Genomic DNA, 16660 nt, shown 5'->3' on the forward strand with positions numbered 1-16660 from the left:
ATTAAAAATATAGTTTTTTTTTTTAAATACTATGTTTTGAGAGTTCTTTTATGTTCTGAATGCAAGTCTTCTATCAGATACCTGATCTATAAATATTGTCACCCACACTGTGACCTGTCTTTTCATTCTCCTAACAGTATCTTTTAAAGAGTATAAAGTTTTAATTTTGATTAATTGTAATTTACCAATTTTTTTCATGGATCATACTTTTCTTGTGGTCTTTAAAAATCTTTAACCCAAGTTCACAAAGATTTTCCCCTATGTTTTGTTCTATAAGCTTTATTGTTTTAGGTTACATTTAGGATCTATTTTGTATTTGGTGTCAAGATATGGATCAATGTTCATACTTGTTTTTTGCATGTAGATATCCAATTGTTCCCACACCTTTATTAAACAAGAGTAACCATTTTCCACTGAATTGCTTCTGCACTTTATCCAAAATAGTTTATTCTATGGATGTAGGTTTATTTCTGGGTTCGGTGTTCTGTTCCATTGATTACTTTGTCTATTGTTATGCTAATATTACATTGTCTTGATACCTATTGGTTTATAGTATGTCTTGATACCTATTGGTTTATAATAAGTCTTGAAATCAACTAGTATTAGTTCTTCAACTTTGTGCTTTTTTTGAAAAGTTGTTTTGGCTATTTTAATTGCTTTAATTTCCATAGAATCAGCCTTTCAATTTCTTTTTTTATAAAAAAGCAAACAAAAACTCAAAGTCTGCAGGGAGTTTGACTGAACTTCATTGTATCTATAGATCAATTTGGGTAGAATTGACATCTTAACAATATTGAAAATATGATTTATCTATGTCTTCTTTTAGCAATGTTTTGTGTTATTCACTGTACAGATCTTGTACATCTTAGATTTACTCAGTATGTCATATTTTGATGATCCTGTAAATAGTATTTTTAAAATTTCAATTTCCGATTGTTCATTGTGAATGTATAGAAATACATTTGAGGTTTGAGTATTTGTCTTGTATTCTGTAGCATTGCTTACATTGTTTGTACACAGTGCCTTTTTGTTGATAGATTTTGTCAGATTTTCTAGGATGATGATTATGAAATACATTAATAATAACAGTTTTGTCTTTCGAATTTGGATGAAGCTTTTTATTTTTCTTGCCTTATTGCACTGGTTAGAAGAATAAAGGAGATGAGAACATTGAATGTGATGTTAGTAGTGTAGTGTTCATAGATGCCTTTATAAGTGGAGTAGAATCCCTTCTGTTCCTAGTTTGCTGAGTATTATTGTTGCTGTTGTTTTAATCAGGAATGGATGTTGAATTTTCTCAAATACTTTTTCTGTCTTACGATCATGTTTTTTCTTTTTTAGAATGTTAATGTGGCGAATTACATTGATTGATTTTTGAATATTAAAACAAACTTGCACTTGAGATAGGCCATAATTAGTGGTGATGTACTATCCTTTCTATAGATTGTTGAATTCAGTTTGCTAAATTTTACTTAATATTTTTGCATTCATATGCAGAAGAGATATTGGTTTGTATTTTTAATGCCTTTGTCTGATTTTGGCATCAGGCAAATTCTGGTCTCGTAGAATGAGTTGGGACGTGTTCCCTCCATTCCAGTTTACTGGAAGTTTGTCAAGAGTTGACCTGAACCACTACCATGCCTCACCTGCATTACTGTAACAATCCCTTATCTGATTTCTCAGCATCTACCTGTCGCAGGTTTGGAATGAAATAGGCTAGTGATCATTTCCTTTATTGAGCTCTTGATAAAATCTTTCTTTTCTTTTTTTTTTTTGAGATGGAGTCTCGCTCTGTCGCCCAGGCTGGAGTGCAGTGGTGTGATCTCGGTTCACTGCAAGCTCTGCCTCCCGGGTTCACGCCTTTCTCCTGCCTCAGCCTCTCCAGTAGCTGGGACTACAGGCACCCGCCACCACGCCCAGCTAATTTTTGTGTATTTTTTTTAGTAGAGACGGGGTTTCACCATGTAAGCCAGGATGGTCTAGATCTTCTGACCTCATGATCTGCCCGCCTCAGCCTCCCAAAATGCTGGGATTGCAGGTGTGAGTCACCACGCCCAGCCTAGATAAAGTATTTCTAAACCCTAAAATGTTTATGTTTGGGTTTGTGGCTGTGGATCTAATGAAGAGACTTGCAGTCAAGTCCATTTTGATGCCAGGAAGGCTGCCTCATTAGTACCTCATTGTGAGACCTCTGTGTCTTCATCCACATGTGAGGCAGGCAATACTTGTTGTCTCACCTGTAAAGCTGGATGAAGTCAGCTTTTAAAAAAAGTTACCTTAAGGGAAGATATTGCTCTTCTGCTAAGCATTTCACATGGATTATTTAATTTACATGGATTATTTAATTTATATAGATTATTTAACTTGGATTATTTAATTTAATCCTTACAATAGTTAAAAAGAAAATGGAGGCATGGGTAAGTTTAGCAACTTGCCCAGGCTCCACAGCCAATGAGTGGGCAGTGAGACACACTACCTCTGGCAGGTATTTCAGAGCCTTCGTCAGAGAGGCCCTACCTTACCCTCTAGCAGACTGACTTCCTGCCACATCTCCTTGTGTTTTCTTTCTTTTTTTTTTTTTTGTATCATTTCCTGAAATTGTCTTTCTGTCTCCTCCACTAGAATGCATGAGAACATCAGTTTTATTGTCCCCCTCTCTGTCCCCATGTCCCCAGTCCCTTAGAACCATTGGTTGGTGATAAGTGAATATTTGTACACTGAATTTTACTGGCTATCAACATAAAACTATTTGAATACTGAATGTAAGATATAAAATTATATAATTTATTAAGAGAAAAGGAAATTTAGAGATGTTTCAGCCCATGGGAACTTCTGAATGGCAATCCCCTGACCTCCTGGGGTGCCTTATTGCCATTCTCTGCTCCAGAAGAGAAGGACACCCCTGAAAAGTACCAGCCCACAGGGAAGCACTTTGTGTATCTATTTGCAGTGATGTGATTGGGGTTTAGATAAGGGATCATCTCTAGGGAAAAGGATGCACCCAGGATGCCTTCTTGAGTCCTGATGACATGATAGGATTCCAGTAAGCATAGCAGCCCTTCACTGTGCCATATCTTTTAACTAATTATAGCAATAATTAATTAATTGATTGGTGTGTTACGGCCTCTATCACAATGTGAGTAATAGTCTTAGAGGTGTCACTCCTGGGTGAGGTGTGTATGTACGTTGTGGGATTCTGCTCTTCTGTAAGTTTTGTAGGCCTCCATTCCAAAATTGCGGTACTTCTGAAGTCAGTTGATTTCCTTCTGATATCCCTTCTCACCCTCCCTGTGTAGGAAAACTGAAGTCAGCCTTAATTTGACACAAAATGTTTCTCACCTGTGGGGTTTTGAAGGTTGTTTAAGAGGGTGAACCTATTTAAATGAACACAATATATATTTTTTTCCTTTAGGAAAAACGCAAAGCTGAGGAAGCCCTCAGTGACCTCAGACGTCAGTATGAAACTGAAGTAGGAGATCTGCAGGTGACCATTAAAAAGCTAAGAAAGGTAGGCATGTGGCAGCTGGACTTTTAGGAACAGCCTCAGCATCTCAGTGTATCTAAGTCATTAACAACCAAAAACATTTGGAATCCTATTGAAGTGGCACATAGATCAGATTTCAGAATCAAGGAATTCCTTGGAAAGACCTTCTTTTCTTTTCTTTTTTTTTCCTTTTTCTTTTTTTTTTTTTTTTTTTGAGACTGAGTCTTGCTCTGTCAACCAGGCTGGAGTGCAGTGGCAAGATCTTGGCTCACTGCAACCTCTGCCTCCTGGGTTCAAACAATTTTCCTGTCTCAGCCTCCTGAGTAGCTGGGATTACAGGCACATGCCACCACGCCTGGCTAATTTTTGTATTTTTAGTAGAGGCAGGGTTTCACCATGTTGGCCAGGCTGGTCTCGAACTCCTGACCTCAGGTGGTCCGACTACCTTGGCCTCCCAAAGTGTTAGGATTACTGCGCCCGGCCTGAAAGACCTTCTTTTAAGAGCCCCTTGAGTTCCTCTTTATTTTCCAGGGGCCACCTGTCTTTTTCATAGATCTGATAAATATTTTCTGATCCCTTCAACCGTTGTCCGTAAAACTTCAGTTTGCTTTCTTTGGTCTTCACCAGCTTAGTACTCAAGTCCTTCGTGTCTAGTGGACTGCATGCCTCATGACTGTTTTTCTTGGTCATGTCAAATATCCCTGTGTCCCTATCCCTAGCTTATTGCAAAGTGCATGGTAAGTATTTAGGGAATATTTATTAAATGAAATGAATATTGCTCTTCTAAGTAGAAAATTTCAGATCTAGGGTACCCTGATCACCAAGAGTCACCTGTTTTTGAAGAAGAGCAGAACTTGTTGAAGTGTGAGCAAAGATGTGATTAGTGTTTTTTTTTTTTTTTTTTTTTTAATGTAGTTAGTTTTTGGCTTTTCCTCTATTTGGTTTCTAATGAGCAGGTTCTGTTTGGCTCAGTCATATCTGGCAGTTGTTTACCAGGTGGCTCTGTAGGGAGTGGAGGGGAGGGGAGGGGAGGGATGCGTATCATTTGTCAACTTCCATGGTATAAATACTCCTGTCATTACTAATTTCATGCTACCAAGTTGATATCACTGAATTTAAGGTTGAGAAGAGATGCTTAAAGCAGACTCTCACCTGCCGATACAGGCTGGCTCCAGCACTGTACTAGACACACTTCTTGGATCTGTTTTTCGTTTTTCCCATAACTAATGGGAATGTGTTAGCTAAAATGAAAATGGATAATTAAAGAAGGATCATCCTTGCTGGGCATGGTGGCTCATGTCTGTAATCCTAACACTTTGGAAGGCTGAGGCAGGAGAATTGCTTGTGCTCAGGAGGTCAAGACCAGCGTGGGTGACATAGTTGAGATCCCACCACTGTAAAAATAAATAAATTAATTAATTAAAAAGATTAACTGCATGTGATAGCACTTGCCTGTAGTCCCAGTGAGTCAGCAGGCTGAAGTGGGAAGATCACTTGAAGCTGGGAGAGCAAGGCTGCAGTGTGAGCCATGATTATGTCACTGCCATAAAAAATCATTTCTGAAAATGGTGATGAGATTAAGTGACAATTAGCTATACTTTGTATTTTATACACTATTGCAATGTAAACCTCTGGGATGATTAAGAATTCTCCCCAGTAGCCTCCTTAGAAAATTAACATCAATTTGAACCTTATATCTAATTTTCAAAAGTTATTAGGCCATGCATACTATGCTTATATTACAGAATTGAATAGACCAGTCTTCTGTTTATGCTAGAGCCACAAATTCACCGAGTCAGTGCCCTGACTTATTTTTGTGGCTTCCCAAATCTTTAGTCTAAGGGAACGTCTACAAGAAGAGATGCTGCAAATGATGAGGGCCAAGTGATCTGAACAGTAAGAAAGGCCATATGTTGGGAGACCTGAATCCTTGTCAAAACTGTACCCATTTTTTCCCTGAAGCACCTGGGACAGTTCAGATCATCTTTCTGATTTTTAGTTTCTGATCTGTAAAATGCAATTAATAATAAACTGTCCTTCCTATCCATAATGACTGATATTTTATTGACTGTGCAGTTCACTAAGCTCCTTTTCATGATTTAAAAAATCAAATTCTCAAACTTTCTCTGAGGAGGCTATAAATAACCTGCTTTTAGAGATGAGGACTGAGTTCCAGAGAGGTTAAATAACTTGTTCAGAGTCACACAGCTAATAACTGATGGAGCCATGTTACTACACAGTTTGTGCTTTCTCACTTATACCAGACTTCCTGCATACCTGATGTGGTTGTTATGCAAAACAGCAAGATGTTTATTTGAGAGTACGTTAAGAGCTATAGTTTACTAATTTGTTACAATAGCCACTAACTGTGTCCTTGATTCTGAGAAACTCATTTTTTCCAGGTGGTTTTTCTTCTCTGAAGTCAAAATGCGTGTTTAAATCAATGGCTCTTCTCAGTCATAGTCAGCCTTGTGGCAGTCATGACGTTTTTATGTACACACTATCCCTTTATAGCATCTGGCAAGGTGAAGAAGGTCCAGAATCAAAGCACTTAGACTTGGTGAAATGTGGGATCCATTTTGATCAGTGCATAAACATTCCATAAATGAATCCCAGCAGATCCCCACCATTCCCAGAGGATGTAAGCTGTTTGTAGGAAAGGCATTTTGTTGTTGTTGTTCTCCAGGTTATAAATGCTGTGGAACCAGTTTAGTCTGGTAATCATAACGAGTATGTAATTGTAATAGAAATGAGTCAACCAGCAAGCAAAGCTCATGCAGAAGTGAGTTAATCCTCAAGCAAAGCTTAAATGTAGGTATTTATATAATCAAGTGTGTTTGTGTCTCTAGCTTCATGTTATACTCAGATTTTATTGATTTTAGTTATTTAGTAAGCATTTCTTGAACTCACCATGAAGAGAACATATAGGTGAATCGGACGCTAATTCTGCTCTTTAAAAATCTTGCTCTCTAGGAGGGAAGGTAAGACATTTCTAAATAATTGTAATACAGAGTGGAAAGTGTTAAATGCAGGTAATACAAAGGAGAATAGAAAGATCCAGATTTCAATGTAGCATAACTGAGTAAAAGCAAGAATTGGATTGCTTAATAGTTGAATGATTTCCAAAAAGGGCTTTTCAGCTGTTTCCAGAAAAGTTCATTTCACAACCAAACCCCCTTTTTCAAATGTTTAAATTATTTAGAACAAAATTTCAAATCCTTATGGATTTTAGGTAGTTTAAAGATTTATAAAGTCGCATAATGTTGAAAATTGGTGACTTCTAGAATTCTCATATGTATATTCAAGGATAGTCCTAAACTTAAAGCAATTCAAAGTGAGTTTGTAAGCACACAACTTTTATTTGGTCTTTCAGCTCGAAGAACAGTCAAAACACATAAGTCAAAAGGAAGATGTGGCTGCATTGAAAAAACAAATTTATGATTTATCAATGGTAAGAATTACCTTTTCGCTTACAGAAATGCACTTCCTGTTAGACCACATCATCATGCTCTTATTTCGGTGTTCCAGGAAGACCAGCTTAAAGAGAAATTAATGCTATAGTTAGAAAAAGTCCTTAAAATACGTTTGATCAAAGATATTATTTATGCAGGCTTTTCCCTCAATAATATGCCACTTATTGTGAAAGCTTTAACTTATTTTTCTTACAAAGTAGTAAAGACATAGTGTTTAAGTTTTGTAAAACATGGTAAACCCTGTATTCTTCCAACATCAGCTCTGGTCTGTAGGATGTGATGCTTTGTGATGAGGATATTAGTGCCTTGCCCCTTCCTCCAAGTTTTTTTTTTTCTTTTCTGTCGCTTTTCCGTCTTACGCCAGCCACGTCTTTACTTTTAGTACTAACAAAATGGATAACATTTACATCTCTTCTGTTATCTTTACTAAGTTTTATTTATTTTGGTTCTAGATTAACTCCCAAATTTGAAAGCAAATAAAGAGCATTTTCTTTATTATGATTCTAAATATTTTCACTGCAGAGCTAAGAAATGAATGAGGCTTGCATTTCTTTCTCTCCATTCATTATCTCTGTTCCACTTAGAAGGCTCCCAGCTTCGTGGTCAAATGAATTCCTAGTTCCAGATTTTTCCACATCTTAGTTGGCTTTGTATTTGGATAATGACATTCTTGTAGAGTTATTTGTTTTTCTTGGGTTTCTTGTTGCAAAAAGAAGCTCTACTATTTTCATGATATCATTGATTCCTTAAGACTTATTCTTTCCAATGCATGAAATTTGTTTAGTTTTTCTGCTTGAAAATACTAATTTTGGAGTCTATAAAATTTCAGTTCTTTTTTTTTTTTGAGGTGGAGTCTCTCTCTGTCGCCAGGCTGGACTGCAGTGTCATGATCTCAGCTCACTGCAACCTCTATCACCCGTGTTCCAGTGATTCTCCTGCCTGAGCCTCCCAAGTAGCTGGAACTATAGGCATGCACCACCACGCCCAGCTAACTTTTTGAATTTTAATAAAGACAGGGTTTCACCACGTTGGCCAGGATGGTCTCGATCTCTTGACCTCGTGATCACCCACCTTGGCCTCCCAAAGTGCTGGGATTATAGGCGTGAGCCACCACACCTGGCACGATTTCAATTCTTATTGGACTGTTTTTTAAACTTGCTACCCATACATTCTGCAATTTCTTTTCACTGGGCTTTTCACTGAATTGCAGCATTTTGCATATTGCAATTTTTTGGGAGGAGAGGGTTATCCTCATTTCGCCATAGCACATCCTCAAGAAACTTCTTCAGAAAGAACATGTGAGAGAGAAATTTTCTCTGTTTTTGAATATTTGAGAATGTCTACATTCCCCCTCACAATTTATTAAGTTTGTCTAGATAAATAGGCTTTTCTGGGACTCCTCTGGGATTTATTAATTTAATTCTTTCTCGGTACCATTTTTTTTTTTTCAAATACCTGGCAGTGGTTGATGATCTGTTCATATTTTAAAGTGAAGGACTAGCTTGGTTACTTGAGGTAGCTCGTGTAGGATCCTGTGGGGTGTGAACAGATCGAATCACCTGAAGGCCTCTCTCCCGAAAGAGTGTCTTCCTAGGAGCTCTGTGTGTGAAGCTGGCAAGGGACCTCAGGTACCAGCGTGAGTGGGGCAGGGATATTCAGAGAGAAGCCTTAGCTTTTTTTACAGGAGCCACTCAATTTTAAAAAAGATAATCTCTGTCTTGTCTTTAGAATCCACTCTGGCTGTCTACTGTTACTTGCTAGGGTAAGACAGGGGATGGGCTTGGTGGGAAGGGTGCCTTACTATACAGTTATAATCTCTCTTTCCAACCCCATATCTGGTTCCGTCTTTCTGGAGTTCGGCCTGGTCACTTGTCTCCTCCTGGGTTCTGTGTCAAAACCTTGAACACACTTCCTCTAGACTTCCATTTCTCCACTCTTTTCCCTTTGGCAACACATTTCCGTCAGTTTCCATTTTCTAGAAGTGCGTTTAAGTCACTTGAATGCTCTGGCCCCCTCTTCCATTCTTTTAGCTGTTATTGGTTCATTTCCTTTGGCATTTCATTTTAATGAGGTTTTGGAAGGGGAAAAAGACAAATTCATGTGCTCCGTCCACCATCTTGAACGGACGTCTCCAATATTATTTTAAGAAAACACAGAAATTTTCGGATCACACTGGTTTATTTTTAAGTGCAAAACTTAAAATATTAAGTGATAGAATTTATTTGTAAAAAGTAGCCAGTGTACCTACCAGGTACTACAGGTACTATTGATTCCACAAAATGTTTATCAATAATTTTATAGCTCTCATGAAATAAAGCAGGCACTCGAATGGTTGGTGTCAGTTAAATTTGCCAGTAATGTGTTGAAATACATCATGGTAAACCCTTGACTGTTGTAGTTTGGTATCAAATATCAAGCATAGAAAAATGAAGAACAACTTGGAGAATTTAGATTTTTGACACTTTATTAATTTATAATGATTTCAAACTACCTTGAACTGACAAATAGTTCTTTGAACACCGAGATTTGAAGAGTTGTGGAAGGGTGAGAGTGGTGTGGGAGGGTGACACGACACTACTTCATTTCTCCCAGCCAGAGGAAAATATGAATCTAATGACCTCCACTTTTCCTTTTATCCAGGAAAATCAGAAAGTTAAGAAAGAGCTTTTAGAAGCACAGACAAACATAGCCTTCCTTCAGAGTGAATTAGATGCTTTGAAAAGTGATTATGCTGATCAGAGTCTGAATACTGAAAGGTATGAACTTTGCATTTTATTTGTTAGTTTGAGTAGAATATTGAGATGATCATCTGAGCAAAAGAAGAAGCTCAGTTATGGAATAATGAAGAGTTAGTAACTTTGCTAATATCGTCTTTATTTTCTAAGGATTTTATTTTCAGTATCAGATTTCCCAGTGTTTTTTATGTTTTTAATTTTTTAAAGCAAATAGAATAATTATTGTCTGCGTAGGCTAGCGTAGGGCTTAATAACTGTTTGAATTAGCTGGGAGCTAAAAGAATATACCTACAGTGTCAAGGGTTAGTGCTTATTAAAGTGCTTTGAAGTCAGAAATCCTAGCCATAAATAAGGGAAGGGAAATCCTGGCCATAAGAAAGGGAAAAGTAGGCAAGTCTATTTTTGTGTGTGTTAGTTTTGCAGTATGGTGTTAATACAATAAATCCTAATACATATACATACACTCACAGACATGTATTTATATATAAGGAACATAGACATGTATATTTTTATATGGATGGTAAATATAAAATGCATAGATAGGTGTATATGTGTGTATCCCCTAGGACATGTATGCTTGGGAAAAATATCTTTTTTGGGGTTTTTTTGCAAACTTTAATCGGAATTAAGGTCTTATAAGGTCTTAGAAAACAGTGAAATATTATTGTTTACTACATACAAGTCTCTGAACTAGATAAGGAGTTATGAGTATATATATATATTCTCAAAACACAGAGCCCACATCATATATATATCATATATCATATATCATATGATATATTTATTTAGTTGGGGAAAAGAAAATTTAGTTGGGGAAAATAAAGCAAAAAGATTATAGGGTTTAACAACAGAAGAGCTAAAAAATATCAGAAGCAGTGCCACTAACGTAGTCATGGTTTGGGTTAATTGCTGTGTGATCACAAAAAAGATTTTGTTTTAGTTCAGAAGAGGTGAAGAACTGTATTAAAGAGGTGATGCTGGAGGTAAGCCTAGGTAGAAAGATAGCTCTGTGCTGGGAAAGGGGGAAGAGGCAGCCAGGATGGCACCATCAGCAACTCAGAGCTGGTGGCACTGCTGCCTGCCAGGCACTGTCCTGGTCCTTCACAGGCATTAACTGATCCAGTGCACACAACATCCAGTGAGACAGGGACCTTCATTATGTCCATTTTACAGATGGGAAAAGAGAGTCTCAGAGATGTTCCAGGTAAGGCAGTAACCAAAGCAGGGGCCAGAACATAGGGAAGGATCCGGCTTGGGGAAAGGTGATCAGACCACAGGGCAGAAAGAGACATTTTGAATAGAAAAGCAAAAATTTAAAAAAAAATGAAGAAGTTTAAAAGCTAGTTTAAGGTTATAATAGAAGGCCCCCGAACTTTGGGTTAAGGAACTTAAATTCCTAGAGACAATTAGGAAATGTGTACTTTTATCATCCAGGGAGCGGATGGACAGGTTATTGTGAACCAAAGATAGCCTGGGCGTTTTGGGAAGCTAGTGATGAGGTTTGTGTGCTCAGCGGGATAGGGGTTGGAGGAGAGGCCGGTGTTCTGAGCGCAGTTTGGGGAAGAAGCCAGAGCTTCCATCATAAAGCAACAGAGGGATTGCCACAGGGTGAGTGTCTCATGAGCTTAGCAAGCCTGGTTCTTTGGGGGTCTCTGTGGTTTAGGTAAGGAGAGGAGGGAGGGCAGGAGTAGGGTGAGACAGGGAAAGAGGAAGGAATCACAGGAAAGGAGAAAATAGATGGAGTTGGGATTATATAAGGATGAGCAGGGAAGGTTCAGAGGATTGAAGGCACGGTTTCTGAGACGCCCTGAGGAGAAGGGACCCAGGAGGTTCAGCCCTCATGGAGAACAGAGCTGGGTCAGCGAGAGTGGGGATGGAAGAGCTGGTGGGTGCTGCGATGGGCTGAGGAGGAGAATCTCTAGGCTTGTGATGTCAGAGGTGGGGCGGAGCCTCACAGGAGAAAGCACAGGATGTGAGTGTGTTTGTGGAGTCGCAGAAGGAGAGGAGGCCGCTGAGGCTACAGAGGCCCAGCGCAGGAGCATGGGAAATGTAGAAAACTGTGGCCAAGGACACTCGTCTTTGAAAAAGGTGGAAAAGGGTCTGGGAGGGTAGGTATAGATGAGGCAGGGCTTGACACCTAATTCTCACTCAAACATAAAATATAATTTTACAGGGATCTGGAAATAATCCGAGGATACACAGAAGATCGAAATAGTCTTGAGAGGCAAATTGAAATACTCCAGTAAGTTATCAGATCAAATGCTCATTACATTTACATTTCACTTATTTTTTTGTTGATAAAAGACATAACACATAGAACGTGAGTTTGCCATGCTCTGAGGACTGCATTTGTGGCTCAGTGTGTGTTTCTTCTGAGGGTGTGTACTTGGCATCTCCTCTTAGCTTTCTGATGCTTATAATCCTAAATAAATTATCCAGATGTGGAGAACAGAGTATAAATCTCTAAACATCTTGGGAAGTCAGGGGGTATGTCCAGTGTGTCTTTATTATGCGTGTATAAAGAAGAACAGCCCTGAGCACTCAGCTTTCTCTGAGTTCTGTACCGCGAGTTTTTCAGGCTTCTCCTATTAGTGGGGCCACAGGGCTCTGCCTCCACAATTCTTTCTCAGTTTGTTGTGTTTACTTAGAAGTATATTTTTCTTAGTTTTTTTTCCTCTCCCCAAGTAGAGATATACCCAGTCTGTCAGCTTTATGACTAGGTTATAGCAGTTCCATTCTCTGAGAGTCTTCCCCACAAAACCTAGCTCTCTCCCTCCCCTTTCTTTCTTTTCCACCCGTGCCGCATTGTCTTCTGGTTTCAGTTCCCGCCAATGAAGTCAGGTCAGGTTTGACCTTTTTTCTTTCCCACCATTTTTGAATGCTTATTAAGTCTCACCTGTGGCAGTTGTAGAGTTCATGTATTTCAGTAATTCTTTGAGTTATTTTATTCATTCATTCATTCAACAGATTTGTCAGTACTTCTTACAGGCCAGGTATGCCAGGAGTAAAGGATAGAGTGGGAAGTGGGTGAAAAATCTCTTTCTCCTTATGGGGCTAGTCTAGGAGAAGAGAGAAATGGATCAATAATTATAGAAATAAATATGAAAGGCCAAATGAGAGAGATGCAGCAAAAGAAAGGTACATGTCCCCTAAGGGGAGCTTTGGCCTATCAAAGAAGGTCAAGGAAGTGTTCCGGAGGAAGTGAGGATTGAGCTAAGATGCGAAGGGTGAACCAGCCTTAAGCTGGGGAAGGTTGGCCACTCTGTGGGGTAGGAGCTGTGGAATCATAGCTGTGCTGTACAAGAGGGTGCTGAAGCTCTGACAGCTTAAATGACTTCTGTTAAGTCATATGGAAATAAAAGTTAGGATTTGAACCCAGATCCGACTGAGATCATCACCCAAGTGTTTACCTGCTACACGACAGTGCCAGGTGGAACAGTGCCAGGCCGTGCATAGAATGCAGGAGCTGCCAGGAGCATGAGGCCAGATACAATACACTGCATTCATCCCTGACCTCTGACATGTGGGAACTGGCTGGCCAGGTTCAGGCATTTAGGGAGCTTTCGAAGACCTGCATGAAATCTGTTCAGTCAGCGGGGCTGCGTGAAGGAAGAGTGAGTTCCACAGCTCAGACAGGTGACTCCTGTAAGGCCCTGCGACTTTTAAGGAGAGAGGAGTCATCGATTCAGGTCTTCTACTTTAAGTAATGAATTACCTCAGTTTATGAGGTTTGAAGGGAAGTGGTGGAAAGTTGCAGAAGATGATAAGCTATTCCACATTCTGAATGTTACAGCTAGAAAAGAAAGTGATGGCAGTGACCCCCCAGTGATACTTTCCCTGTCTCTCTTTCTGCTTGTTTCTTTACTCTGCAGAACAGCTAACCGGAAGCTACATGACAGTAATGATGGCCTTAGAAGTGCCCTTGAAAACAGTTACAGCAAGTTCAACAGATCTTTGGTATGCCACGTAGTTTTTTATCCTGTATTTCATTCTTTCTAGTGGTGGAGTATTTCAGTGTTGATGAAAATAATGTAATTTCTTAAAGGAGAATGTCACATAAGTCCTTACAATAATGAGAAGATCTTTCTGTAAAATAAAACGAGGCAGCATTCTTCCAAATTAAAAAGTATACTACCCCTCTGAAGAAATAAGTGTCTTGATGTTAACCAACTCTTTTTATAGATGTTCTAGGGATCTAGAGATAGGTGTGTAAAATGTAATCTTTGGCCTGAAAGAGTTTATCATGTAGTAGGAAGTTAAGATGTACACAGATAGATAGGAGAATCCCATAGAGGTGAAAATAAAATACTGCCCAGTTGAGAGCTGGGAGAAAGTGCTTCTGTCTGAGGGGTGAGTTTAGACTTGTGAGTATTCTTTATGCCAGTGAGATGCTCAGAATGGGAGTCTTGGATTTCAAACCCTCCTACAGAAATCAGCTTAGCTCATTTGGAATTGTAAGGGCCTCTCCCAGACTGCATTTGTCACAAGGCCTCTTATCCCACTTGTGGAAGTCAGCTTCATGTGTGAGATTCCAGGGTCATATTGGGATATGGAGGGGTCAGTCACTAAGCCAAATTATGGTTCAAGAAGAGACACGTTCAAGGAAGTTGGTGGTTCACGGTCCTGGCAATGTGGGGAACCACAGTACTCCTTTATGGAATGTGCAGTAGGGTTTGGACGTAAGATAGGATGAGGAGGCGAGCATACTATGGCAGTCATTTTTGTCGCAATGTTTCCCTTGACTTTTTTGCTCACATTTGCTCAGGTAGTGTAATATAACTTTTAGTTATACTAGAAGTTTGAATAGTGTGATACAGTTTTAAAAAGTGGGTTTGTGTGTGCCTGTGTGTATGTAAAGTGTTTACATGAAAATTACATGAACTAACAAATAATTACTTCTATATTACAGCGTATAAATAATATCTCACCAGGGAATACCATTTCTAGAAGCAGTCCCAAATTCACTGGTCATTCCCCTCAACCTCTAGGCTATGACAGGTATGTTAACACGTCCTCACTTTTTGTTCGAGTTCAGGATCACAGTTAAAAGGAAAGTAAATTTCCTTGGAGGTGGATTAAAATAATAGAATATATTTTGGTCACTAATTTATATTTTCCATGATGTTAAAAGTTTCTAAAACATGAATCATGTAAAAATTAAAAGTGTTTCAGAGAGGCAAAGTTATTTCCTGAAGATTTTGTGAGTTGGTTTTATTTATATTCACCATTACCTCATCTCTAATCATGTCTTGTTTCTTAGAAGTAGACTCAATAAGAGATGTTTCAGGGATGCAAGTAGAATTATGGTATATGATGCTGCAGTATTTCTGGTGTATAATGTTGAAACTTTTGGCATGATCTGTAAATATTTAATAGCTCAGCATAATATTATGTGGCTATGTTGCAGAAAAGGGAAACTTTCAAAGCAAATATAAATATGGCTAGTAGATCCTTATAAAATAGCTACTGTATTGAAGGAGTCACAGAGGCTTACCAAAAGTTAGAATTTAGCCCTGCATTTAATCAAATGAACTGAAATATTAGGCCTTTTATTACGTGAGACCTAGTAATCACTTAGAGATTACATGAGTGTATGTGTATGTTTATACACATATGTCCAGTGTTGCTAGTTAAAAGTTAATTTTGTAATATGTCAAAAATTTGAAATTGGAAGTGAAAGCATAAACAAAAAGTTGCCAATTCTCTATTTCTTTGTGACTTTTAGCTTCATGTTTATCCCCTTTTCATTGGGGTACTTTTGGTAACAAGAATAATGTACTTAACATCCTGGTGTTAGAAATGGTCAGGTTGCCATTTAGGAAGACCTGTTACGAAGGCTTATTGGTGACCACTTCCAAGAAAATTCTATCAGGTTTAAGTTGTTTCTACTGTTTACTGATTTGCTCAATAAAAAAAATCTAATGGCTTGATTTATAGATAGCTGACTATTCTGTTATTGAGAAATAACAGATTTTTAAAAATGTGTAGATGTGATGTCATTTTTGACTAATATTTAAAATGATTCTAAGCAAATTGGGGGGAAAGGTATACAACTGAAAAGTATTTCAGAAACTTCACCGTGATTCATTTTGAAAAGATTAGACACCATGAAAAGCTTATAAGAACTGGAGTAGAGCTCATCAACAAAACATTCTGCGGGACAAAGTCATCGCGTCCCCAGCATGTTTGAGTGATGTAGCACTCATGTGCCTACTTCCTTGAGCTGTAACGAGAGACCACCATAGCCTCAACACCATGCCCTTTCTGGGTGTGTATGTGTGTGTGGGGGGGTGATTATTTTGATATAAGAAGTTAACATTTTATTTTCTTTTTGATGCTGATATAAAAATGTAATAAAAGCATGTACATCAAATTAGATGTACAATAAAATTATATTGTTTTTATAGCTTTATTTGGTTTTATCTTTAAAATTTATGTTGGCTTTGTTTTTTGCAAGAACTCTAACAAAAATTTAATTTGTTTTGTAATTTTACATAGTTAATTATAATGAAAATATTGAGGGGTGGCAAGATGGTTGACTTTGAAAAGGATATGCAGTTCAATTGAGTTTGAGAAAGTTTGACCTGTACCTGTGTTTTTATTTTTATTATTTTTACTTTGAAAAATTTTTCAACTTTTATTTTAGATTCGGGGGTACATGCACAGATTCGTTACATGGGTATATTACGTAATGCTGAGTGTGCCTATATTTTCAATTTAGAGTCTAGATGTTTATTCAGGTGAATTCTTAATTTGGGACTTCATGTTTTCTTTGCTCCTTGTCAAAATACAAGTGGGCTTAAAATAAATCATAACCAGTAGTGAAGACATGGAACTGAAGTAGTTTGTAGTAGATTATAACTAGAATGGTTTTCTTATGTACTTTACAGATGGACCTAAAATCAGTTTCAGAAGGAGAGTTTTATAAATAATGCAATAATATGTTAGCAATATATTTTCAATGTTAT

General features: G+C 38.1%; 1 protein-coding gene across 8 annotated transcripts in view; it reads left to right on the plus strand.

Moving 5' to 3' along the window:
* Positions 1–16660, plus strand: part of LOC105498744 (RAS and EF-hand domain containing) — an 80978-nt gene that overhangs the window by 37309 nt on the left and 27009 nt on the right. For all 8 annotated transcript variants that reach the window (XM_071077628.1, XM_071077629.1, XM_011771036.3 and 5 more), the window contains exons 4-9: positions 3413–3508; positions 6858–6935; positions 9598–9713; positions 11866–11934; positions 13565–13649; positions 14602–14690. In XM_071077628.1, the coding sequence (XP_070933729.1) occupies positions 3413–3508; positions 6858–6935; positions 9598–9713; positions 11866–11934; positions 13565–13649; positions 14602–14690 (533 nt within the window). The remainder of the gene's footprint in view (positions 1–3412; positions 3509–6857; positions 6936–9597; positions 9714–11865; positions 11935–13564; positions 13650–14601; positions 14691–16660) is intronic.

The sequence above is a fragment of the Macaca nemestrina genome, chromosome 14, assembly GCF_043159975.1.
Source record: "Macaca nemestrina isolate mMacNem1 chromosome 14, mMacNem.hap1, whole genome shotgun sequence".
Classification (NCBI taxonomy): Eukaryota; Metazoa; Chordata; class Mammalia; order Primates; family Cercopithecidae; genus Macaca; species Macaca nemestrina.